General features: G+C 40.8%; 1 protein-coding gene across 1 annotated transcript; it reads left to right on the top strand.

The window, feature by feature from the left end:
• The first annotated feature begins 22,759 nt into the window (after positions 1-22,759).
• LOC104221347 (uncharacterized) lies at positions 22,760-26,783 on the top strand. The gene is made up of 8 exons (XM_009772394.2): positions 22,760-23,135; positions 23,673-23,822; positions 24,278-24,454; positions 25,386-25,474; positions 25,564-25,628; positions 25,754-25,856; positions 26,331-26,441; positions 26,538-26,783. The coding sequence occupies exons 1-8, from the start codon at positions 22,994-22,996 to the stop codon at positions 26,661-26,663; spliced, it is 963 nt and encodes a 320-aa protein (XP_009770696.1). The 5' UTR covers positions 22,760-22,993; the 3' UTR covers positions 26,664-26,783.
• The last annotated feature ends 390 nt before the right edge of the window (positions 26,784-27,173 follow it).

Below are 27,173 nucleotides of genomic sequence, written 5' to 3'. Positions count from 1 at the left end.
TCGAACCTTTGAGGCCGAACAAACCTTAATCAGGGTGTTCTCACATGAGAACACCTTGGTTAAGGTCTATTAGACCTCAAACCTATGTCAAAACTGGCCGGGTTCCCCAGGTGCATGTGCTTCAAAAGTCTGGATTTCCAGATCTGGATTTTTGGGAGTTGTGGGTAGATTCGGACCAAACCAAGCTTGGTTTGGTCACGAGGAAGGTCAGGAGAGTGTCTAGCATGAAGATGGGGTGGTTTGGCATAGGTCCAGGTTCGACTCAAATCTTCAAACGAAGATTCGAGACGAACGGAAGTGATTCGAGGCTTGTGGTTAGTGGATTCGTGTTCAGGATGGTCGGGTGCATCGGGGGTGTTATTTTGGTGGTCATCGGAACTGTGGTTGCCAGGCTTATGGTGGGAAACCTAGGCTGCTAGGGTTTGAGAGGAAAGGGAGCCTGGGGAAGATGGTGAATAGTGGCCGAGGGGGGGGTGTGGCTTGGGGCGTGGGGTAAGGGGGTTAGGTTTATATATGTATTGAGGGTTTAGATCCTGGCCATTGGATCAATTGAGATCAAGGGCCAGGATCTAACCATTGAGGAGGGACGACGTCGTTCGGGAGATGATAGTGGGTTATGACCGGGTAGGGGATTGGATCGGGTCATGTTGACGGGTTTAGAGGAAGGCCTGGATCCGTTGGATCAATGGGAATGAACGGCCCAGATTAACTTGCCTGAAACGACGTCGTTTCGACTTAGCAGGGGCTGTATTGGACCGTTTGATTGCCATGAATCAACGGCTCAGATTGAGGCGCTGATACGACGTCGTTTGGGACGTGTCCGGGCAGCCTGTGTTTGGACTGGATCTGTGTCCTGGTCTTGGGCCTATTTTGTTTCATTTCTTGGCCCAAACCGATTTTCCCTACTCTTTTGCTTTTGTTTTCTTTCTTATTATTTTTTCTTTTCTTTTAAACAAAATAAAAATAACAAATAATAAGGTAACGGAATTAAACAACAATGCAACATTTTAACACAATTATCACAAAAATATTTACGTAGGTTAGCTAAGAGCCTAGGGCGAACGGTGCACATATATATTTTTTGAATTTTCTTTTACTGACCGAATTATGGTTTAACCATCCTAATACATATATTTTGTATTTTGTTTGTTAATGATTAAATGCAAAAAGGAATGGACAGATCCACAAGTGACTAACAACACATGAAAACTCGAACAATTGTACAACGAAGCCATTTGTCACTATTTTTATTTTCTTTTGGAGCGAATGTCCGTAAAGCAAAAATCACGTGCTTACAGCTGCCCCTCTTTGCACGGAGACACGAAGGGTTTTCGCGCAAAGATAAAGCGAGCGATTTATACAACCCACCACAAAATTTCTATCCACCTCGAGAACCACATTGTTCCGTACACCAGGCCCAAGCATACACTCAGCCTCCGGTTCGCCCACAATGGCGCGCGCCGGCTCCCCAGAACATATATGCACCACCACAAAACACCTATCCTCCACCGAGGGCGTATAGAAACCCTTCAGGGGCAGGCTTCCGGGGAAATCCAGATGCTAGGAATGACAGGTTGCGGAAGCAGAGAACTTTCACGGAGTTGGGAGAAACCTACACCGCTTTGTTCCACAAGCTGAGGCAATTGGGTTTGGTTAGTCCTGTCCAGACTCGAGAACCAAATCCCCCACCTCAGAATTTGGATCGATCAATAAGTTGTGAATACTGCTCAGGGATGCTCGGGCATGACACCGAGAAGTGTTGGAAGTTAAGGCATGCCATACAGGATCTTATCGACACCAATAAGATCGAGGTCCAGACACCAGAAGCTCCTAACATCAACCAAAACCCACTGCCAGCGCACCACGAAACTCACATGATTGAGTTGGTGTGTGAGGGAGGAGAGTTGAGAAAACCCTCACAAACAGTGATGATGATCCAAGCCGCCCCGAAAGAAGTCTCGACCAGTGGAGGAACGAGTGTACAGTCGCAGGGAGAAGGCGTCAAGCCAGTAGTGATATTGGGAAAGAGCCCGTCCGCCATAACAAGCAAACCCGAGCCAAGCAAGTTGGTAATATCAGGGATCCCGCCCACACCGGCAGTCGTGTTAAAAGGGGTATGTAGAGAACTGGTGACCATAAAGCCTGTGGTCCAGCTGCCGATGATTGACAGCAGGGCTGTGCCTTGGAAATATGAAAAGGCGGTGGTGATGTACAAAGGAAAACAGGTGGAAGAAGTCAGTTGTGAAGCGCAAGGGCTGACTCGATCAGGTCGATGTTTTGCTCCGGTGGAGCTAAGAAGAACCAACCCAGTTGCAACCAAGAAACCTGTGTCCGAAGAAGAGGCTGAAGAGTTCCTGAGGAAGATGAAAGTACAAGACTATTCTGTGGTCGAACAGCTGAGAAAAACACCGGCCCAGATCTCACTGTTGTCATTACTGATCCATTCTGAGGAGCATCGTCGGGCCCTGTTGAAGATATTGAACGAAGCTCATGTACCCAGTGAGATTTCTGTAAACCACCTGGAAACCATTGCCAGCAAGATTTTCGAGGTGAACAGGGTAACATTCTCAGATGATGACCTGCCGGTGGAAGGTACGGAGCATAATAAAGCTCTATACCTAGCTGTCAAATGTGAAGACTCGGTGGTAACTCGAGTATTGGTGGATAACGGCTCAAGCGCCAATATTTGCCCACTATCTACCCTGAACCAGTTAAAGATCGACCACGGAAGGATCTACAAGAACAGTATCTGTGTCCGAGGGTTTGACGGAAACGGAACGGCCACTGTGGGGGATGTTGTACTTGAATTGACCATCGGTCCAGTCCTGTTTACCATGGAATTCCAGGTATTAGACGCCACAGTATCTTACAACCTGCTGTTAGGTCGACCATGGATTCATGCAGCCAAAGCGGTGCCTTCCACCCTACATCAGATGGTGAAGTTCGAGTGGGAAAGACAAGAGGTCGTGTTACACGGCGAGGATACAACGTGCACCATGGGCGGAACCATTGTACCTTTCATAGAGACCGCTGATGACAAAGGTCCTTGGGTCTACCAGATTTTCGATACAGGGTCGGCCAACAAAATTTCTGAAGGAGAAATCATCCCGCACCCTAGGGTAGCTGCCGCAACAGTCATGATGGTCTCAGAAATGCTGGGTAATGGATTTGTGCCGGGAAAAGGCCTGGGAGTCGAGCTTCAAGGGATTGTCCAACCTGTCTCCCTTCCTAAAAATCTGGAAACTTTCGGATTGGGGTTCAAACCAACCGCAGCAGATAGGAAGCAAGCGCGAAAAATGAAGAAGAGGGTCTGGTTTCTGCCTAAACCAGTGCCACGCCTCTCAAGGTCTTTTGTCAAAGCAAGTGCCAAGGGGTCACCGGTCCCAAAGATTCTAGGACCTTTGATCGGTATAAATGAAGACCTGAATCAGAGTTTTGAGAAGCTATTCGCGGATGTCAGTATGGTGGAAGCTGGAGAAGGTTCCAGCAGAGCAGAGACACAGTTTGTGGGGCCTGAGGCCAAGACCAACAATTGGACGGTTACTCCTCTTCCTGTCCGAGGGGAGTCTTGGTAGTAGGCTTTGATTTATGTTTTGTGTGTTTTGTTTTGTCCGGATTATTCAAGGGTGTAATCCAAATTTTACTTTCGTTTTTGTAAAAGTGTGAACCCTTTTATCCCGCAAGTTTAATAAAGTTCTTTTCTTTTGTCCCATTTTAATTTTGTTTTGTTCTTTTTCTTTCTGAACAGTTCTCTTTTTACTGGTTCTAATGACATGGCATGCACAGCGGATCTTCGACCTAGTCTAATAAATCAATCTGAATCCGACTCAATGATGCAAGAGGTCGTTTGTGATGATGAATCTGAATGTGACGAAGGTGAAGCCTTCGAAGAGATAAACCGAGAACTGTGCCAATTTGAAGAGAAACCCAAGCCTAACCTAAATGACACTGAGGCTGTGAATCTAGGAGACGCTGATAACGTCCAAGAGACCAAAATTAGCATCCACATTGAGCCGAATGTCAGAGAAGAATTGATCAAAACCCTCATGGAATTCAAAGATGTTTTTGCATGGTCATATGACGATATGCCTGGATTAAGCACCAATTTAGTGGTTCACAAATTGCCCACTGACCCGGCATACCCTCCGGTCAAGCAAAAACTAAGGAAATTTAAAACAGAAATGAGTGTAAAGATCAAAGAAGAAGTGATTAAGCAGTTGCAAGCGAAGGTCATTCGGGTCACTCGATATCCCGAGTGGTTGGCCAATGTGGTACCAGTCCCAAAGAAGGATGGAAAAATTAGGGTGTGCGTCGACTACCGCAACCTCAACAAAGCAAGTCCCAAGGACAATTTTCCATTGCCCAACATCCATATCTTGATCGATAATTGCGCGGGGCGCGAGATCGGATCCTTTGTAGATTGCTATGCGGGTTATCATCAGATCCTGATGGACGAGGAAGATGCGGAAAAAACAGTGTTTATTATGCCATAGGGAACTTACTGCTATCGGGTAATGCCATTCGGACTGAAGAACGCCGGGGCAACATACATGCGAGCAATGACTGCTGTGTTTCATGACATGATACACAAAGAAATCGAGGTGTACGTCGATGATGTGATCATCAAATCTTGGCGTCAGGAAGACCATGTAGCAGACCTAAGGAGATTTTTCCAAAGACTCCGAAGGTATGATATCAAGCTCAACCCGGCCAAATGCGCATTCGGGGTTCCATCAGGAAAGCTGCTAGGATTCATCGTCAGTCGACGGGGGATTGAGTTAGACCCATCCAAAATTGAATCCATCCGAGATTTGCCACCGCCAAGGAACAAAACAGAGGTAATGAGTTTGCTGGGTAGACTCAATTACATCAGCAGGTTCATCGCCCAACTCACAGCAACTTGTGAGCCCATATTTCGGTTGCTGAGAAAGGATGTTGCGGTAGTTTGGACGGCAGAGTATCAGGAGGCCTTCGACCAAATCAAAAGGTATCTGTCTAATCCACCAGTATTGGTCCCGCCGAAGCCTGGGAAGCCCTTAATTCTTTACCTAACGGTCTTGGAAAATTCATTTGGTTGTGTATTGGGGCAACATGATGACACAGGAAGGAAGGAGCAGGCCATCTACTATCTTAGCAAGAAATTCACAGTACATGAGGTCAAGTACACTCAACTCGAGAAAACATGTTGTGCCCTAACTTGGGTAGCTCAGAAGTTGAAGCACTACCTGTCTTCGTATACTACTTATCTCATATCCCGTTTGGACCCATTAAAGTATATCTTTCAGAAACCTATGCCCACGGGAAGGTTGGCAAAGTGGCAAATTCTGCTCACAGAGTTTGATATCGTCTATGTGACGAGGACAGCCGTGAAAGCCCAGGCACTGGCCGATCATTTGGCGGAGAATCCCGTTGATGAAAAATACGATCCCTTAAGAACGTATTTTCCTGACGAGAAGGTAATGCATACAAATGAGTTGGAATTACCTGAGGAGCCGGGTTGGAAGCTTTTCTTCGATGGAGCTGCAAACGTGAAAGGGGTTGGAATAGGAGCAGTACTCATCTCTGAAACAGGACGGCATTATCCTGTTACGGCTCAACTACGCTTCTATTGCACCATTGCACCAACAATATGGCCGAGTATGAGGCTTGCATTCTAGGTCTGCGCTTGGCTGCTGACATGGATGTCCAAGACGTCTTGGTCTTGGGAGACTCGGACCTCTTGGTACACCAGATTCAGGGTGAATGGGAAACACGAGATCTAAAACTCATACCATACCGATAATGCTTGCATGATCTGAGCAAGCAATTTTGATCGATGAAATTCAAACACATCCCGAGAGTTCACAATGAGGTTGCGGATGCCTTGGCCACCGTAGCATCAATGTTGCACCACCCTGACAAAATGTATGTTGATCCTCTGCACATCCAGGTCCGTGATCAGCACGCCTACTGCAATGCCATAGAAGAAGAAGTAGATGGCGAACCCTGGTTTCATGATATCAAGGAATACCTCAGAATGGGGATATATCCAGAACATGCCTCTAGAGACCAAAAAAGAGCCCTTCGACGTTTGTCGAATGGTTTCCTCCTCAGCGGAGGAGTATTGTACAAAAGAACCCCGGATTTGGGATTGTTGAGATGCATAGATGCCAGTCAAGCAACGACGGTTATGGCAGAGGTACATGCTGGAGTTTGTGGGCCACACATGAGCGGATATGTATTGGCAAGAAAGATCCTTCGAACAGGGTGTTATTGGCTCACCATGGAACACGACTGTATCACTTTCGTGAGGAAATGCCATCAGTGCCAGATACATGGAGATTTGATTCATTCTCCGCCAACAGAGTTACATACGATGTCAGCACCCTGGCCGTTTGTGGCATGGGGCATGGATGTCATTGGGCCCATCGAGCCGGCAGCATCCAACGGTCATAGGTTCATTCTAGTGACCATTGATTACTTCACCAAATGGGTCGAGGCTAAAACCTTCAAATCAGTAACCAAAAAGGCAGTGGTGGACTTTGTCCATTCCCATATCATCTGCAGATTTGGGATCCCAAAAGTGATCATCACGGATAACGGTGCGAATCTTAATAGCAGCCTGATGAGAGAGGTATGCCAACAATTCAAGATTACACACCGCAATTCCACCCCATATCGTCCCAAGGCGAATGGAGCGGTCGAAGCAGCCAATAAGAATATCAAAAAGATACTGCGAAAGATGGTGGAAGGATCTAGACAATGGCACGAGAGATTACCCTTTGCTTTGTTGGGTTACCGCACTACTGTCCGGACTTCCATAGGTACAACTCCTTATTTGTTGGTGTACGGAACTGAAGCCGTAATACCGGCGGAGGTCGAAATTCCGTCCCTCCGAATTGTCGCTGAAGCCGGGATTAATGATGATGAATGGGTCAAAGCTCGATTGGAACAGTTGAGCCTGATAGATGAGAAAAGATTGGCAGCAGTGTGCCATGGTCAGCTGTACCAGAAGAGAATGGCAAGAACATATAATAAGAAGGTGCGCCCCAGGAAGTTTGAAGTAGGGCAGCAGGTATTGAAGAAGATCCTCCCACATCAGGTCGAGGCAAAAGGCAAATTCGCCCCAAATTGGCAAGGGCCTTATATCGTGACCAGAGTATTGTCCAACGGTGCTTTGTGTTTGACAGATGTCGAGGGTAGATGTGTCGACATGGCTATCAATTCAGATGCAGTCAAGAGATATTATGCGTAATTTCTTTAATTATGGCAATTTTTGGTTTATTTGTTTGTATTTGGCATTTATTGGATAACGAGATGACGGAGGCAATTCTTTCTTCTATCCAAACACTTTTAACCCTTGCTTCCCCCTTTGAGCCTTAAGTTATTTTTTCATACCCCTCTTTTGGAATCACTAATGGAAAAGACATGAAAAAAAAGAGAAAAAGAAAAGAAAAAGAAAATGAAAAGAAGGAAAAAAAAAGATAAAATCATAAGAAATACAAAACCGTGGGAACTACGTTTGACCTGATTCCTCAAAGAGGATACGTAGGCGCCTCACGGCTCGGTCATAGTATGCATCATAGTGAATATAGGATGCATAATGTACATAGTGTGCATAATAGGCACAGTGTGCGTAACGCACATAGCGCAACATAAGTGTAAAAAATAAATTCCCCAAGCAAGAAAACTGGGGCAGAGGTTATGTTTTAAGTTCCAACAAAGGTTTGATTCCAAAAGTTGTAGCACATCACCCATCAAATTATTTTCATTTTTATAGCCTTTCTTTAACCCTACACCAAAACCAACATCAACGTCCAAAAGACCCCCCGATCAATATCCAAGAGATGCCAAGTCAGGCAAATAAGGCCGAGAATAATACACCGATCCCCAGCAAAGAAGAGATCATAAGACCGGGATTGAATTGATGGTCAAAGGGGTCTCCAGAAGAGAGGGTCGTATCGATAACACCCCGATTCTTCAATAAAGAAATAAAATGAGAGAGTCTTATCGGTGAAAACCTTCACAGGCACCGAAAGGCGACGTAAGATGAGAGATATGAAATGAGAGAGTCTTATTGGTAAAAACCTTCACAGGCACCATAAGGCGCCGGGAGATGAGAGAAAAGAGAGAGTCTCATTGGTGAAAACCCCTCGAAGGGCACTGTGAGGCGACAAGACAGATCAACAAAAAGCGACCACATTCGCAACGAAGTGGACAGTCATTTATCATCCCCAGCAAGTCAGACCATCGGGCAAATCGATTGATACAAATAGACTGGGTCGGGAATCTATGGTGCACGTCATGATCACGAGGACCAGTCATGTCCTCCAGATAAGTTCTTCTGAGTTTCTTCTCCCACCAAATATTGGTTCAGAAAGATTTTCTCCTTTTCTAGCTTTTATTTCTCTTCCTAAAATTTGTCTTGAAAAGGATTTTTCAAAGCTTACTACCAGAGACCGAAGGGGAGTTCATCCAATGCAGAATAACACAAACAGTCTTAAAAGCCGGCCCTAGGCAATGCAATAATCGTGCCTCGCAGTTTTGGAGGAAGTAAGCTCCAAAGGGAATGGTTTCGGGAGTAAAAGCAGATTCCCACAGCATGTGCTTAAAGAGAAAGCAGAAAAGGGAACAAATTGAAAACCAGCCCCAGCAGGCTAGAGACCCCCAGCAGGCAATTTTGTCCACTCTCCAATTATGGGGACATAGAGCAAGGAAAAGGGAAGAGAGGAAAAATCATCCGTCGGAAGGGCACCCTCTACCACCACGATTAAAACTAATTAAATCCTTTTGCCTGCTGCAGGAAAACAAAGGATTGATGATGGCAGCAAGATGCAACGCCAGGGAAGTCACCAAAAACCGGGGCAGAAAATTTTCTGCCAATTGTCAAAAAATTTCTCGGAGGAACGGGGGAAACAATTTCAATACGTTTAAGTTCTAGGTCGCCCACCAGTATAATGCGGGAATACATTTAAGTTCTAGGTCGCCCACCAGTATAATGCGGGAATACGTTTAAGTTCTAGGTCGCCCACCAGTATAATGCGGGAATACTTTTAAGTTCTAGGTCGCCCACCAGTATAATGCGGGAATACATTTAAGTTCTAGGTCGCCCACCAGTATAATGCGGGAATACGTTTAAGTTCTAGGTCGCCCACCAGTATAATGCGGGAATACTTTTAAGTTCTAGGTCGCCCACCAGTATAATGCTGGAATACATTTAAGTTCTAGGTCGCCCACCAGTATAATGCGGGAATACGTTTAAGTTCTAGGTCGCCCACCAGTATAATGCGAGAATACATTTAAGTTCTAGGTCGCCCACCAGTATAATGCGGGAATACATTTAAGTTCTAGGTCGCCCACCAGTATAATGCGGGAATATGTTTAAGTTCTAGGTCGCCCACCAGTATAATGCGGGAATACATTTAAGTTCTATGTCGCCCACCAGTATAATGCGGGAATACATTTAAGTTCTAGGTCGCCCACCAGTATAATGCGGGAATACATTTAAGTTCTAGGTCGCCCACCAGTATAATGCGGGAATACGTTTAAGTTCTAGGTCGCCCACCAGTATAATGCGGGAATACTTTTAAGTTCTAGGTCGCCCACCAGTATAATGCGGGAATAAATTTGAGTTCTAGGTCGCCCACCAGTATAATGCGGGAATACATTTGAGTTCTAGGTTGCCCACCAGTATAATGCGGGAATACATTTAAGTTCTAGGTCGCCCACCAGTATAATGCGGGAATATATTTAAGTTCTAGGTCGCCCACCAGTAAAATACGAGAATACTTTTTAGCTCTAAATTTTGGAATTAGTAACCCCACCTGAAGACGGAAGGTTACAACAGAGATCCCCCAAGCAGGAAACAATAAAATCCCCAGCGCCAAGAAGCAGAAAGCTGCAAAAGCAAGCGCGCGATTCAAAAGGAAGAAGGAACGCGTCTCAGAAGAAGCAGTTTGGGAGCGTTATATCATGCCCAATATAACAATTTTGATGAAGAAAGCCATCCCACTGAAGAAACCATTGAAAGGTTTAAAGAAGAAAGCCATGTTCCCAGCAAATCAAGCAAAGTGATGAAAACCGGCATTCAGAAAAGGCGAAGGACCAGCATCATCTCCCAAATTCACAAAATAAGGGCATCAGAGGAAAGCGTTAGCCGACAAGAAAGCAAGGCAACAAGAACAAGTTGAAGATAGATGAGATCTCATACTCTAACTTAGCTTCTTGTTTTTCCTTTCAAGAACAATGTAACAAGGAGATCATGTGAGCGGTAGCATCCTACAGCAGCATGCAACAGCGCACAACAACAGCCAGCATTACAGCCACACGGTAGTCCCAGCTACCAAAGCTTCCCGAACTATATTGACCTGATTCCTGTTCAGCCCAGGATATGTAGGAAACCTCTGAAGCAAAGGTTCGGTCAAATATTTTTCAAAAAATGCTTCACACGGAGTACTCAGACAAGCAAAAATCGCCCGCTTTGTCTTTGCGCGAAAACCCTTCGTGTCTTCGGGCAAAGAGGGGCAGCTGTAAGCACGTGATTTTTGCTCCACGAGCAATCACTCCAAAAGAAATCAAAAATAATAAATGGCATCGCGGTACAATTTTCACGGGACATGTGCTGCTAGTCATTTGTGGTTCGGTCCGTGTTGCAATTAATCTTACAAAAAAAAACACAAAAAATAAGAACGCCGTGTGTAATCAGGCCGTAGTCCGGTTTTAAGAGAAAATTCACAAAAAATATGCAGCTTTTACTCTAGGCTGTGATTTAACCATTTTTAAAAAAATTCTAATATGTGTGTTTATTGTTGTAGGTGTTACCCAATATGTGTGTAGGTTCATTTTAATCATTTGCATTGTTTTTAGGAATTTTTGGTTAATTTGTTGAAATTAAAAAAAAAAGGAAAGGAATCGGTTTGGACCCCAAATGAGGCCCAAAGCCAATGCAAGACCAAGCCCAACCCAGGCTGCCCCAGCAGGACCCCAAACGACATCGTATCAATACCCCTGTTAGAACCGTTGATCTGACTCAAACGAACGGTCCTGATCAGGCCACTCATTCAACCCCAAACGACGTCGTCTTAGGAAATTGATCTGAGCCGTCCAACCCCTTGATCCAACGGACCTAGGCCATTCCCCTTAAACCCGTCAAACCTTGACCCGATCCAGCCTCACCCGGTCTCACCCACTATCAAACCCAAAACGACACCGTCTTCCCTAAGTGAATAGATCCTGGCCATAGATCTCATTTGATCCAACGGCCAGGATCTAAACCCCTAGATCGTATATAAGCTTTCTATCGTACCCCACGCCCCCTATTCGAACCCCCCTCCACTCATCGTCTTCACCAAACACTGAAACCCCCTCCCCCCCCGAACCCTAGCAGCCGCCCTAGTCTCCCTCGCCATTAAAGCCGGCGGCATGAACGCCGGTGACCACCTCCTGAACACCCTAAGACCCCCTCACTCTCCTGAACATGGATCTGTCACCCCCTAGCCTCGAATCACCTTCCTTCGTCTCGAATCTTCATTTGAAGATTCGAGTCGAACCCGGACCTATACCAAACCACCCCATCTTCATACCAGACACTCCCCTGACCCTCCTCGTGACCAAACCAAGCTTGGTTTGGTCCGAATCTACCCACAACTTCTAAAAAACCAGATCTGAAAATCCAGACCTCAGAACACATGCACCTGGGGAATCCGGCCGATCTTGACAGGGGTTTGAGGTCTAATGGACCTTAACCAAGGTGTTCTCGTGTGAGAACACCCTGATTAAAGTTTGTTCGGCCTCAAATGGTCGAAGCTAAGTTGAATTTGGTTCAGTTTAGTTTAAACTTTTTCAGTAAGTTTTCCCTTTCTTTGTTTTAGTTTTTGATTGAGTTGTTAGCATGCTTTGTTGTGACTGTGTGTTATTGTATGATGTTTTTCTTAATTTCTTCCGTCTCTGTCAAAGACCTTTTATTTGGTCGTTTGATTTTCTATGTGTGTTCTGAATGTACTCTGTGATATACATGCTCGTCAATTAGATTAATCGTCAAATAAGTTAACTCATATAGGTTCCCAGTAATTGAACAAAGATATTTGAAGTCATTCGGGACCCTGTATGTGTAGTTTATATGAGCGATTGATTATTACCTATTATAATTAGTAGAGTCGACTTGATAAATGTCGTCGATTAACTCCCTACGACTGAATGTTCAGATATGCTAATACGTACAACCTCACATGACTGAACAAACCTGTATTGTGAAATGAATATTGGACATTATCTGTGAATGCTAGTTTGTAACTGCATTGTAAAAACAATTAAAAGAATCAGGCTAGGGCAATTCTGAAATTGAACTTTCAGAAGTTCAAAATGCCCTGATGCTACGATGGGTTTAGGGCAGTAATAATCAGGGTTTAACAGGGGTAGTCTGGGGTTTGAAAAGGACAGAAAAAGCTTAGTTTAAATGAGCTGACAAGTAGGGTACTAAATTAGGATTAAACTAATGCCAATGGGGAACAAGACACAAGAGTATGGGTTTAAAATGAATACTAAAATGAGCCCATAATCCTTGATTAAAGAATAAACCAGGCGTGGGGAACAAATGGCTGGCACCAAAAGATGCTTAGGCATGGGCTTAAAGGGAATGTGCAGTCTGCAAGTGGGGGATCCAGGCAGCTTAGCTGCACTGGGTCGTTTGGCTTATAAATAGGCCATTTCATAAATTAAAAAAGGGCTAGAAATTTGAGTCTTAAGAGAGGTCTTGTGAGTTTAAAGAAAACTGAAAACATAAGGAAATTTCTAGTAAGTATTGTAATCAAACACTGTCTGAAATCTACATAAGGGTTCGTATTGGTCAAGCTGTCTTGGCCAAGTTCTGTTGTTTGCACTGATTGAGCTACTTGTGATTGTTGGACTGCTGGTGTTGCTGCATAGAACACTCTGTTACTTCTGTTTGTTTCATTACTCTTTCTGGGATTACTTGTTTGGTGCTCGACCATCTGCTTTTTTTCTTTGTTCTGGAAATTGTTGCTGGTTGTCTATGGACTATGGAAAACACTTGTGATTGTTGGTTTGTTGCTGTGTTGTTGCTGTGTATCTGCTGTTGCTGTGTTTACTGCATACTGCCCAGCTGATCATTCCTTTCTTCTTTGTCCTCTATACCAGGTACACAACCAATGCACTATCAAATGTAATTGGAACATTGAGCATGAATGCAAAAAGAAAAGACATAAAGTTGACTTTCATACATAGATTGTTATATTAGATATCATGTACTGTATGATAATTTTCATTCCTATGTTGATAATAGAAGCAGCCTGTATGCCCAGTGTATATCAATATAGATTAGCTAAATGGTAGTTTACATATGTATGTTGATAGGTGAAAATATTCTCAATGAAATAGATTGCATCTCAGACTTAGTTTTACCGGAATCTAAGTATTTAATACATATATTGTGTAAGGGCCCCGCAATCTGTACATTTATTTTGGCGAAGCTAGTCTCATTTTTTATTTATTTATTTCTTTTTTTTTTAGAAAAAAAAAGGACAAGGCTAAAATGACTACATTTCTTTGCTACTTCGCGAGGTCATGGGTTGTAGATTAAACTTATTTGATGAAACGAATATTTTTCCGCGGGATTAAATTACTACTATGATTTTAACATTACTACTACATGTACAAACAACTATTAAGACAAATATTTAGATAACAATAATCTGAGCATGAAGAAACAAAATGCCGCATACCTACTTAACATGACGAAACAAAGGAAATGCATTCACGACCAAATTCCAATATCATACGGAGTTAATTAACAAGAAATAGCGATTTACAAACATCATATGAATATGTCTCGCTCATTTGCATACTATTCGCATGAACTAGGATTGTATTTCAACAAACACATGTACATGTTACTAAACAGCAAATATGAAGGACACGGACAGAGATGACCTACTTGATATTATCGTCCGATGCGTTGGACCTGCGATGAAACCTTGGACAAACAACCTCGACGTACCGGACCTCGACGAACCAAAGTCGACCTCGACGGAAAACAGAAAACTTGGCCAAGCAGGATCGCAGCAACCCACAGCTGCTCGCGAAAGATGAAACAACATCGACAACAGTAAGGTCGACGCGAGGGGGGGCTGCTGACGGGCGTTTGGACGGGGTCGACGCGAGGAGGATGAAGCAGAAAAAGGGGTCGTTTGGATGCGAGGAAGGAGCAGCTGTGCGTTGCTTGCCGGGCTGGGGGATAGAGACAGTGACAGGTGGTGGAGTTGGGGTTGTTTGTAGCGACGATGGAGGGAGCTAGGAGGAGGAGGAGGAGTGACGATGGTTATGGGTGACGGACTGGCGGAGCTGGGCGAGGTGGAGGAAACTGGTAGCGGCGACAATGGCGGATTCACGGAGGAGGAAGGCGATGGGAAGGTGACGGACTGGTGGAGTTGGTGGTTTTGGGACGTGAGGGTTTTCGGATAAGATGGTGACGGAGTTAGGAGGAGACGGGGTGGTGTTTGGACGGCGTCGAGGGAGGGTTTTTGGATTGGTAGCTTGTAGCGACGATGGAGGGGGCTAGGAGGAGGAGGTGGTTCAGGCGTTGGGGGGGGGGGGTCACTGGTTTGGTTCGTGGTCTCTTCTGTAGGGTTTTATTCCTTCTTCTTCAAGAAGAAGGATGAACAGTGCCTATCCTCAAAATTTCAATCGTCCCCCCTCTTTCAAAGTTTGTCCGTGTGCTTTGTAGTTTTCTGCCAAGAAAAATGAGCCCCATGCGTGGTGGGGTTCAAGGTTTGTGTCCCCCACGCGTGGTGGGGTTCCCCATGTGTCGTGGACTCGGTTTATTATGGGTTAGGTCCGAAAATTAGGCCTAAAACCGGGTAGTTTGAACCCGAATATTATTCTTTTGCCCGGATCCGAGAATAAGAACGCGACGTTGCTTAACTAGTCCTATGTAAGCAAAATAACTAACAAAAATAAGACTAATATTTAAAACAAAACTATATTATTATTTTCTTAATATTTTTTCGAGATTAAAAATAGCTACAAAATAATAATAAAACTATTTTTTGTAATTTTCGTTTTTATATAAAGATAAAATATAAAGTAATATTTTTGTATTTTTTCAAAAATTAAAATGACTACAAAACATTAATAGAACTATTTTTTGGTAATTTTCGAAATTATGTAAAGTACAAAATAAGGTACTATTTTTTGTATTTTTCAATTTTATGAGAAATACATAAACTAAAAGTTTATGTATATATTTTTTGTAATTTTTCTTTTTGTAACGAAATAAAGCAAAAATAGTCAAAATAGGTATATTAGACCTAAATTACATATTTATGCTAAAAAATGTGAAAATCCTCAGGGAGGGTCAAAAATCAGGTGTCTACACCGACGAACCGTCCATGAAAGATATTGCCTCGTAACCAATAGTAGTATCGATCATTAGCTCTGGAATAGGGAGCGGGAATTCATCTTTGGGACATGCATTGTTGAGATCCCTGAAGTCAACGCATACTCGAATCTGGCCATTTTTCTTCCTTACAGGGACAATACTTGAAACCCATGTGGGGTATTTATCACGAATAAAGCTACCTTCGATGAGTTTGTTAACTTCGATTTCAATTAAGGGAACCAAGTCCGGCCTAAAGTGCCTTTGAGCTTGTTTAATTGGGCGAGCACCATTTTTTACTGCAAGGCGATGGACTGCTACTTTGGGGTCCAAGCCAGGAATCTCTTTGTAACTCCAAGCAAAGACATCCCTGAACTCCTTGAGTAACTCAATATAAGTGTTTTCTTCATCAACTTCTAATAAAGTACTTAGGTAGGTGGGTCTCGGTTCTTCATCGGTGCCAAGGTTAACTTCTTTTAAGGCATCAACTATCGTCTTCACTCCTTCTTCAAGTTCAGGTGGAGCATCTTTCGCATCTTCATCTTCTTGAGGGTCCCCATCATTGAAGGATATGCGATAACACGGTGAAACATCCTCCAATTCTGCATTATCTTCCATCGAAGATGGAACACCATTCTCGCCTTGTACAGTGACATGATACGAAGAAGCCACACTTTCTTCATCTTCGTCATGTTCCTTAGTGTAGACCACAGTATATGGCTTTACCTTCAGTACTTATTTACATGAAACCACAAGTTTTATTTGTAGTCTCATTCTAGAAGGAACCAAACTTTGGAAATAATTAGATATCTTTTGGATTTTGGGGGAAGCGGGTGTTCTTATGCTTTGAAAATTTCTCTAGAACTTGTTCACCTTTTTTAATGGACCCAATCTCTCAAACACGGAAGTCCTCACAAGTGATTTTCCAAGTCGATCAAAGACAGAAGGCTTGTTAGAAGTGACCGATTCATCTTCTATAGTGATATAATTGATGCTCGCCCTTCTTATATAGATGTGCACCGATGACGATTGCTTGTATCCCAAACCTTCACATGGCTGTCTCATCGCAGCTTCTGATGGTAGCTTCCCTAACTTTGATGTCTCATTAGGATTGTATCCAGATTTTGCAAATAGCCTGTAGGCGTTAGGATTAGAACCTTCACCTATTCTCTTTGTAGGGAGTGCCATATTCTGCAAACGATTTTTGGGCCACAAACCCGACAAGTGGCTTTGAGGACAACTTTACTGCCTCAATTCGTTTTACCGGAAGAGTTAACTCCTTTAGCATGTTAGTTTGGAGATTAGATTATTCACCTTCATCTTTCTTCCTTTTAGGGACATATTGGAGCGCATGACTTACTTTTTTGCCATAAGAAGCAATATTCCCTCTATATGATTTATTCGCATTGGGTTGTACCTCCTTTGTAACAGCTTTGGCTTTACCAGTAGTCACCTCTGCTTTTTTAGTTTTGGAATCGTCATTCTTGCTTTTCATGCCATCATCAGCTTTTAAATCCTTTACAATGCGGTTCTTTAAGTAGAACTTTGCGTCAGCAAAGTGTGACTCAGCCTCGGTAAATGGCTCATCATCAGCAACTATCTTTTTCTTGACTTCACCCTTGTAGTATTTTGGACATTGATGGTAGGTAGATGGAATTACTTTATTATCATGTATCCAAGGCCTTCCAAGCAAGACGTTGTATGAAGTCTTTGCATCGATTACATGTAGCCATGCACTTGATTGCATAACTTCAATGGTGATTTCCAGCCTGATCGCTCATATGGCTCTTTACCCCCTTGGTTGAATCCTTGGATCATCACACGACTTTCTGAGAGTTCATTCATGGGAATACCAAGTTCTTTCACAGTATGAATTGGAAAAATGTTCACTGAGGATCCTCCATCAACCAAAATTCGATTTACCCTTTCATCAGGCATATGGCCAACCAGGTACAATGGGCGGTTATGAAGAGTGTCACCTAGCAGAAGATCGTCATTTGTGAACGTGACTTTTTCCTCACAAGCATTAACTTCTTGAGGAGTAGACTCGATGAGCTTTTCCGAAGATGATGCTAACGGTAGGTCATAACTCTTTTCTTCCCCTTTATCGGCATGGCAACAAGAGGCATTGATGCCCTCATGGGAAATCTTCGTGCGGAACCAACTTGGTAAGAACTCCTCCAAGGTCACTAGATGTCGCGACTTTTGAGGATGGCGCACCTCTACTTTTGCTTTCTTCAAATACTTAACTGGATTCCATCTCCTTGGTATTTTCACCATTATTTTCCTTGCTGGTTACTCTATTGATTCTTTTCGTGGGTTTTTTTGTGGCGCATACGACGAGTCACCAACGTCCAACCTTCATCATCCTCAGGTTGATTGTCTTCAAATTTGTTGTTTTTCAGTAATTATTCATCTTTACTTTCTTTAAAACTACATAATTCGTCTGGACTGAATGAGCCAAATGTGATAGAGACTTGGTTTGTGCTTGCTTTCTCATCTTCAAGCACGATCTTCTTTACGCGAGCCAAGTCCATAACTTTGTCCTTGAAGACAAAGAACGTCTCTAGAGGGTAGCTCACAAGTCGATGGTATTTGCAGTAATTTGGGTCATTTGTTTTCCTAGCTTCATTTGGTCGCTTCATCTCCGGAAGCTCAATGAGATTTAATTCGAGGAGTTCTTCAAAAATAGCTGGCACATCAGAATCCAGATATGAATACTCTTTCTCTTACATTTCTTTTAGAGTCAACTTTCCACTTGTCTTATCTTGAAAAGAAGTGGATTTCATACTCTGCTTCTTGCTCACCTTCGTCGTGAACTTTATAGGTGATGTGTTGACATTAATAGCTTCTTTTCTTTCAGGCTTGGGTATGAACTTGCTCCATTTCCTGACTTATTGGTTGTCTTCCCTTTGCGAGGCTCATAGATAGGCAATCTTTCATTTCCAGCGGAGGTCATGCTCAACTCCATGTCATGGGCACGAGTCGCAAGTTCTTCAAATGTGCCAGGCTTGATACCTTGCAAGATGTAGCGTAGTCCCCAATGCATGCCTTGGATGCACATCTCTATGCCCGAAGCTTAACTAAGCCTGTTCTGCAGTTGAGGCTTGCATTCCTCCAATGATTTATAAAGTCGATAACTGGTTCACCCTTTCGTTGATGAGTATTTGTAAGTTCTATCATACTCACAATATGTCTCATGCTATAAAAGTGATTGAGGAATTCTTACTCTAGTTGATCCCAGTTATCAACAGATCCAGCCTCGAGGTTCGTGTACCAATCAAAAGCATTTCCTTTTAATGAGCGGACAAACTGCTTGACGAGATAATCTTCATAAGTCTCACCATTGTTGCATGTCTCAACGAAGTGTGCCATATGTTGCTTTGGATTGACTTTGCCATCAAACTGTTGAAATTTTGGAGGTTGATAGCCAGCAGGCATCTTCAACATATCGATCCTTGAAGTGTACGGCTTTGCGTAGGTAAAGGAGGACTTGGAAGCAACTTTATATTTGTTTTTTATAGTCCCTTCAATGAACTCTTTTAGTTGATTGATTGGAATCATCCCTTCCGAAGAGACTGGAATTTTCTTAGTAGATGCAACTTGTCGTAGGGGAGGATCAATCTCTTAAACTTGTAGGAGTTTGCCAAGTGCATGGGTGGATTCTTCTTCCATCAAGATTCCCACCCTATCTGTTAGCTTGTCGATTCTAGCATCTTGATTTTGCATGCACTTGGTCAAGCCAGCGATTTCCTCCTTCAAGTTTGCCAACTGCTCCTTCACAGATGAAGTGTTTGTCACAATGGCTTGTATGATTGTCGTGGACGATGGAGAGTAGCATGGATTTTCACACAGATTGATCCTTGATTGGCTAATGTTATATGGTGTAAGTGGGGCGGATCCATAACTTGAAGCATCACCATCTTCCTTCACAGCAGAGTGCTTGGATCCGGAGAGGTCAAACAGAGCAAGAGTTTTCTTGATTTTTTCAGCAACATCGCTTCCTCCTTCGGGTGCGTTTGTGAAAGATCTTGCTCCTTTTGAGGATGAAGATCCGAAAATAGGGGTTGATGCGGACGACACTTTGGGTGCTTGTTGTCTTAACAAGCTTGCTTTGCTCCTTGTAACTGGTCCAAAGCTTCCAAAGGTAACTTCGAGTATGTTTTCCGCATCAGCATAGAACCTAGAATTAGCAGCCTTGGTGGAAGTTGAAATGGAGTTGATTTTCTTTGAAACTATTTCGATGTTCTTGAACTTTGGTGATTGAAAGGTTGAGATGAGAGGTAGAGATTGTCCCACTGGGCGTGCCAGAAGTTGTAGACAATATATTTGCATCGAAAAAATAAAATCAAGACCGAAAATAATTGCAACAATCGTCGTATTTTATTTCAAATAATTTGAGTGCTACAATTTCTATGAATCCTCTAATTCTACTCTTCAACAATAAATAAAAAAGCTTTTGAACTTAATCTTGAATTTTATTTTATTTTAATCCAAGTGTTTGAGGACTGATCTTGATCTTGACGTATTTTTTAATCCAAGGACTTGCACATTGTTCTTGAATCTTCGTCTTGATCTTTTAATCCTTAGAACAATTGAATGCTTGTAGCTTTTACAGAAATTTGCAGCATTAGATCCATGAGCTCTCTCTTGCTTTTTATTATAACTTCTGGTGTCTTTTCTGGATTATGAAGACCCCTATTTATAGTTGTGCGAGGGAAGAGTAGTGATAAGAACAAACTCTTTCTGACCAATCAAATTGAAGTGTGACATGGCCGCATTTGATTGGCCAGAACATGTCACTTGCACACGTGGCACGGTTTCATTGGCCTTTTAATGTGACTTGGCATGCCTTGTCATTTTGACATGTGGCATGATCCTTGTTCTGTTTGACTTGGCATGCCACGTCATTTGCCATGTAGCACCAAACTGGGCCTCTAGAAAGATGGCATCTTTGGCTTAATGAAGTGGGCTCATCACTTTAGCCCAATTAAATGGGTTAGCTCAATGAATTAAGACTTATTTATTTAATCCATATATGTTGGACCTATATAACTAATCCAATTATATTAGCCCAATAAATTTATTTGAACTAATATATCTTGAATTTAAAATATAGTCCAAATTATTTTACGGATTTAATTTCAATAAATTTTAAATGCCTACACTCCTCTTCTGCTTCCAGTTTTTTTTTATCCTCTTTTGTTTGTTTGCTTGTTATCAACTTTTCATTTTCCTTTTGGGATTTCTCTGTTTTTCTGGTGATATTTTGAGTTTTAGAGCTTCAATCATCTTTCCTATTTCGTCGGATATAATCTTTAACTAACGCCTTCCTTCCGTTTTTCTTTTATTCCTTCAGACATGCTCTACAATTGTCTAATTTGTGCTGATGATGACAATCGGTGGCTATTGAAAAAAGAAGAAGAAAACAGTCATATATAAGTCTATTTGTTTTTGTGGGTTTTTTCTGTAATTTTCCTTTGCTTGTTAGTTGTCACAATTTGTTGAGTATATGTTAGTTTTCTATTCTTTTGGTGGGCTGTGAGCATATGTTCTTTTAAAAGATATTTATTTGTTGGATTTCCACATGTATGTCAGTAATTTTGTTATATTTCTCATTTATGGTAGGTATTTGATTGCATCAGCTATTGAAGATTCTTTACCTGCGTGCATTTTGTCCTTTTGGGATTTCTATATTTTTCTAGTGAAATTTTGAGTTTTAGAGCTTCAATCATCTTCTGCGTTTCTTCGGATATAATCTTTAACTAATGCCTTCCTTTCGTTTTTCTTCTATTCTTTCAAACATGCTCTACAATTGTCTAATTTGTATCGGAGATGACAGCCAGTTGCTAATGAAAAAAGGAGAAGAAAACAGTCATATATAAGTCTATTTATTTTGTTGAGTTTTTCCTGTAATTTACCTTTGTTTGTTAGAGTCACAATTTGTTGGGTATACGTTAGTTTCCTATTCTTTTGGTAGGCATTTATATTTTTTTTAAAGACAATTTATTTGTTGATTGCACATGCATGTCAATAATTTAGTTGTATTTTCTCATTCATGATACGTATTTAATCCTTAACTATTGAAGATTCTTTACCTGCATATATTTTGGTTCTCTAAATTTTGTAGCATGCAGGTGATTAGACATGTTGACATCTTTACTGGTAATACCTTGACATCTTTTAATAACAATATTAGACATGTTGGAAGATGGGAGAAAAATATAGATGAATGTGTACTGTAAAATTTTAATCTTTATAGTTACTTAGATTTTGTGTTACAAAGAATCACATTGACTGAATAAGAAGGGGGAAAATAATTTGACATTTAAAAACCTATTCATTCTATTCTAAACACAACATCATAATGAAATGTTGCCTTGCCTAATGACGTGTAGTATGTTGAATTAAAAAGATTAATCTTTTAAGCTTTCAGGCATGTGCATTGAGGTGATGACCATTGATCTTTAGATTTAAATTTGATGCATCTGATTTGCAACATTTTTAGTAGAGGTCTCTGCATATTTACTGAGTAATCTTGTTGTGATTGAAGTTGGAATTTTCAAATGAGTTGGTCAAGTTGTCTTGATGGACACAAGGACTTCACATGTTAATTTTGTTCCTCCGAATTTCTATTTTTTTATTTATTAGAAGTTATAAAAGATAAATTATAATTTTCAAGAAAGAAATTTTGAAAGAATCTAATCCAAGGTAGGCTCGTGCCCGGGTGGGTTCTAACGGTAAAGTAAAGAAAATTCTCCCTTCTTGCTTCCTTAGGGTATGCCCCCTATCGCCTTTTATTAGGAAAAGGAAGTACAACAACTCTTCTACTTGCACAGTACATCTAGTAATAGTCTAATAGATATTATTCGTCCTTAAAATGTTATTTTGTTTCTTCTTTTTCTTTCCAGAAAGGTGTAAATGAATAAATTGTTGAATTTCTCTAAAAAAAACTATAAAATTAAAGGTTGTAAGGTGATAAAACATTAATTTTTTTAACAAATCGAATAACGTGTTTGAGATTTTTGTTTAACACATTCCTATCTTGAGGCGTATCATTTTAATTTATATGTTTAACATTTATTATTATTAAATTAAAATTGATCACAAATACCATGATAGAATATGAGTTACCCACGTTGCTTTTTCCCCAAATTTGTGAACAACTTTTAGAATCTAATCTACTTATCTTTACGGAATATTTCTTTAGAATAGTTTTTTATATGAAAGAGATGATTTAAGATTCTTAGAATTAAAGGTAGAAGGATCCATTTTTCTAAAGAAAGATTAATTTTGAGAAAATTAAATAATAAAAATGGAAAAAGAGGTACAATTTTCTTTTTTAACCCAATGTTAATTAAATAGTATCATTTTCAGCTTTTTTAAGCTGCTATTACACTAGGGATTAGGGGACTAGTTGAAGACGGATTCATTCAGTTGAAATTGACATTTTATATACTCCTACTCCATAATTAACATTCAATTTAATACTTATGCAAATGGAATTTTTTTGCAAATTTTTTGTGTCTTAAAAGGACCGACGAATCTCAGGCAGACAAAGGGGAATTGAATAATTTCACTATCCAAGCATGTAACAAACTTTGCCAAAGTCTCTAAATTCAGATGATGAGCATAGTCCATAGAGATATAGAAAGAGTAATGGCAGAAGTCATAGGAGCAGCAGCTAAGGTTAAAACAATATTTGTGTATCCCATCAAATCATGCCGTGGAATTTCTGTTTCTCAAGCGCCTATCACTTCCACTGGTATTTCTCAACTTTTTCCTTTTAACTCTTGAAATGGAATTCTTTGTTTCCTTTCTGTTTTATTGGTTATGGAGGGTAAAGGGTGTCTTCTTGAAATTAAGATAGTGGCAAGTAAATGAAGGGAAAATTAGAAAAAGAGAAAGTTGGTTGCTTTCCTCTTTTTGTTTACTTCATATGAAACTCCAGTCCAGGTAGTTTGTTTCTGAAAAAAAGTAGTAAATAGTTATCTCGTAGAAGCTTTTCCGCCCTATTAGAGCAAACTACTAAAGGAAAATAGTTACCATTCTTCCCAATTCCAAATTGTCCAAAACACAAAGTATTAGAAATGAAATTTGTTATTCTTGTTAGTACTTTTTTTTTTGGCCACCTTCTAGTATGGAAATTTTATGTGCTATGGTTCAGTTTCATTTCTTACTTTTGAGTAAATAGTAACATTCTTCATTAACAAAATGGTTAGTGAATAGTTTATTTTGGTCCTAGATTTCTTTCTTCATTCATATTAAGCTTGAAAGTTGATGTCTTGTTCGATTTAAACAGGATTTAGATGGGATCGACAATGGTTAGTGGTGAATTCCAAAGGCAGGGCCTGTACTCAAAGAGTTGAACCTAAGCTTGCTCTGGTTGAAGTGGCCTTGCCAACTGAAGCATTTTCTGAGGGCTGGGAACCAAATAACGACTCATATCTAGGTACTGTCTAGTTTAGAGTCAACTCGTGCATGATTAAGTTGCTATTTAATTTCACTTTTTATTATTGCATTATTTCATTGCTGCAGCATCTCTTTTAAGCTATGGGGTGCTGAAGCAAAACTGGTCACGTTTCTTTCAAATGTTGATACGCAGAGTTAAGAATTAGTATTTGGTTACGTGTGTGACTGTTAAGAGTTTAAGATATAGGATATTGATGTTCAAGTCGTAATATCATTATTGTTTGTTTAATTGTTTACTGCTGTAACATCTCTGTAAGCTTTGTGGTTGATGTTGTGAAGTCAGTGAGGCATTGCTCACGATCTACTGAATCAATCATACAAGCTTATTGTCATACTGATAGCCCACAAGAAAATGAGAGAGGGGGAGAGAATTTTAATGATTGGCCTTTCTTTTCCATATCTCAAGTTACTTTTGTGGATGTAATGATCATGTAGTTATCAGGGCTCCCGGCATGAGTCCACTGAAGATTCCACTAAGTAATCCATCTGAAGTAACGGATGGTGTCTCGGTCTGGGAGTGGTCTGGTTCTGCCTTGGACGAGGGAGCTGAGGCAGCAATGTGGTTTTCCACGCATCTTGGAAAACCATGTCGGCTGGTTCGCTTTAGTGAAGGTACAGCTCATCCCCTTAATCTATATAGATTTTCATTTGAATATTACTCATATGAAAACACTGGTCTTAACTTCCAATATCCTCGTCTGAAATTCGCTCTGTTTATCTCTTCAACAAGTTATGCTAACTTTTCTAGAAAACTTGTTCAGCACTCTCCTTTTTATGGAATTTCTATCTTTATTTGTTGTATTAAACTATATTTTCTTGGAATGTATTTCCTTCATTCGTTGCATCTGGCTGATTTCAGTAAATAGCTCAGGAAGCAACTCATGGCTTATGCTCCTTTTGCTAATTTCTTTCTTTTTTTTAATTTTTTATGAAATTTTTGCAAATGGCTAGTTGCACAAGTCATGTACCTACCATCTTGCATGTATCCAATTTCTGTATGTTGCTTTACAGCTTTCCCGATTATCAAGTAAAGACCAAATATTAATATTGGGATGGAGTACTTTTCTGCTAGAAGTTTAAACAAAATTGTACATCTTTAAGTGTGTTACAATGAATCAAAGAATCAAGAAGGCTCTTCATGATCGAATAAACTTCTTTGTATGAACTAGATTTACATTTCATTGGATGGATCTTTTGGTCCGCTTAAGTTGTGATATCTGAATGTCACTCACTGAATCTGAAAAATATCATTGCGCGAGTTAAATTAAGAAGAATCGAGTTTCATTTCGTCTAAGTTTTCACAACTTTGAAGCAATCCCCAGCATTGAGCGAACCCATATTTTCGCAATTTTGTGTCATAGACTCATAGGATAGTTTACAAAACAACAACAACAACAACCCAGTAGAATCCCACTAGTGGGGAGACTCGTAGGTTAGTTTATTGCCTATTATTAGGTGGATGCTGTATGCTTTAGTAAATAGTGGATGGAGGTAAACGTGTACAACTTGATCAAAATACATTGCTTCCTTTTGACTCTTGCAGTGAAAGAAATGAGGGTTGTAGACCCTAAGTATGCTCAAGGGTACAAAGTTATGTTTTCTGATGGATATCCATACCTTGTGCTATCCCAGGTTAGTGATGTCAGCATTTAAATTCAACAAACATATCCATAAAACAAGAGTCTCTTAGACTGGATTTCTTTTGGGTGTATCTTCTGCAGGGCTCATTGAATGCATTAAATTCTCTTCTCAAGGAGCCTGTTCCAGTTAATCGTTTTAGACCCAAGTATATGCTTCTCCTTCTTGTCAAATTTGTTTCTGATTGGCTATATATTTCTTTCCTCTATTTGTACAAAGTTTTAGCTCTTTAGATTAACTAAGTTAAATCTTTAACATTACCTTCTTTCGTAGTGTCCTTGTCGACGGATGTGAACCGTTTGCTGAGGATTTGTGGAAGGAGATCCGGATCAGTAACTTGACATTTGAAGGTGTCAAACTATGCTCTCGCTGTAAGGTAAATCCATTACGAATTTAATTTCGTGCTAAATGCCAGAGATTAAAAACTGGAAGTGGTTTTATCCACCTGGTTTTTTGTATAAAGTTCATGCGACATGGTATAAAGAGAAACTTAACATATCTGAGGACATGTTATAGTCAGAAAGAGTTCTGGTTGGCCAAACTACGAAAACAACTCCATTGTTGTTTTTGTTTTCCAGACGTCGTGTGGCAGACATGAATTGGGATCTATTAATTCGAGGAAGTTGTTTAGACAAGATGAAAAGAGTCTAGTCATGTTTCTCCCTTTATAATGCTATGCTGAGTATCTTTGGTACGAGCCATAACTAAGAGCATGGAGTTGATTATGAAAATATCACTTTTGAATTTTTGTAGTACTTCACCTTCCTAATTAACCGGCATTTGAACACTCCTGAGTCATGATCAAGTTGAACCTTTTTATATCTGACACTGATTCTGCTCTTTATCCAAGGTACCTACTATAAATCAAGAAACAGCAGTAGCAGGCTCTGAGCCAACAGAAACTCTCACGAAGTTTCGATCTGATAAGGCCTTACGTCCGAATAAGAAACAACAGGGGAAGGTTAGATCAAATACCATGAGAAGTTCCATGAGTATAACTTATTACCAAGTCCCTAGATAAATCACAAGTATAGTGATTTTTCATGTTATTTTGCAGGTATATTTTGGACAGAACATGGTTTGTTCCGATGCTCTTAGCCGTGGAAAAGGAAAGATAATAAAGGTGGGAGATCCTGTGTATGTCCTTAAGGTTGTCCCTTCTAGCGCTGAGGCTCCAGCTTGAACTCTAGTTCTATCACTGCAGTGTGGAATGATCATTTGAATAAAGATTAAGAATACTAAAATCAGAAAAACGGTCTTCTGGCCCACTGCTATATATCTAAATAAAAGTATAGCTTGAATATCTCCTTTCCTTGTTGTGAATTGCATCAAGCCGGTATAAAACCATGTAAATGCGAATACCAACAACTATGTCTCAACTCCAAGCAAGTTGAGGTCGGCTATATGAATGCTCATGGTATGTCGCTCCATTTAGGATTATGTCCGAGAGTGCAGTATGTTTGCAAAATAAGGGCCTTTAGTACCAAAAAAAACGTGAGGATGGTGTTCATAACTTATTAAGTACTTAGTTTGGAAGATTTCAGACCAAAAACCTTTGGTATGACATTAAGTTCAGAGTTTTTGAAAGTAGTTTTTGAGTTATACTTGGGGCACATTTCAGTAGACAGTTGTTACAAGCATTTAACTGATCCTACCATAAGTTTTACATTATGTTGATCCATAGGCAATCCTG

This window comes from Nicotiana sylvestris, chromosome 2, assembly GCF_000393655.2.
Source record: "Nicotiana sylvestris chromosome 2, ASM39365v2, whole genome shotgun sequence".
NCBI lineage: Eukaryota > Viridiplantae > Streptophyta > Magnoliopsida > Solanales > Solanaceae > Nicotiana > Nicotiana sylvestris.
The sequence above is the reverse complement of the archived record's forward strand: the minus strand, read 5'-3'. Positions and strand labels throughout refer to the sequence as shown.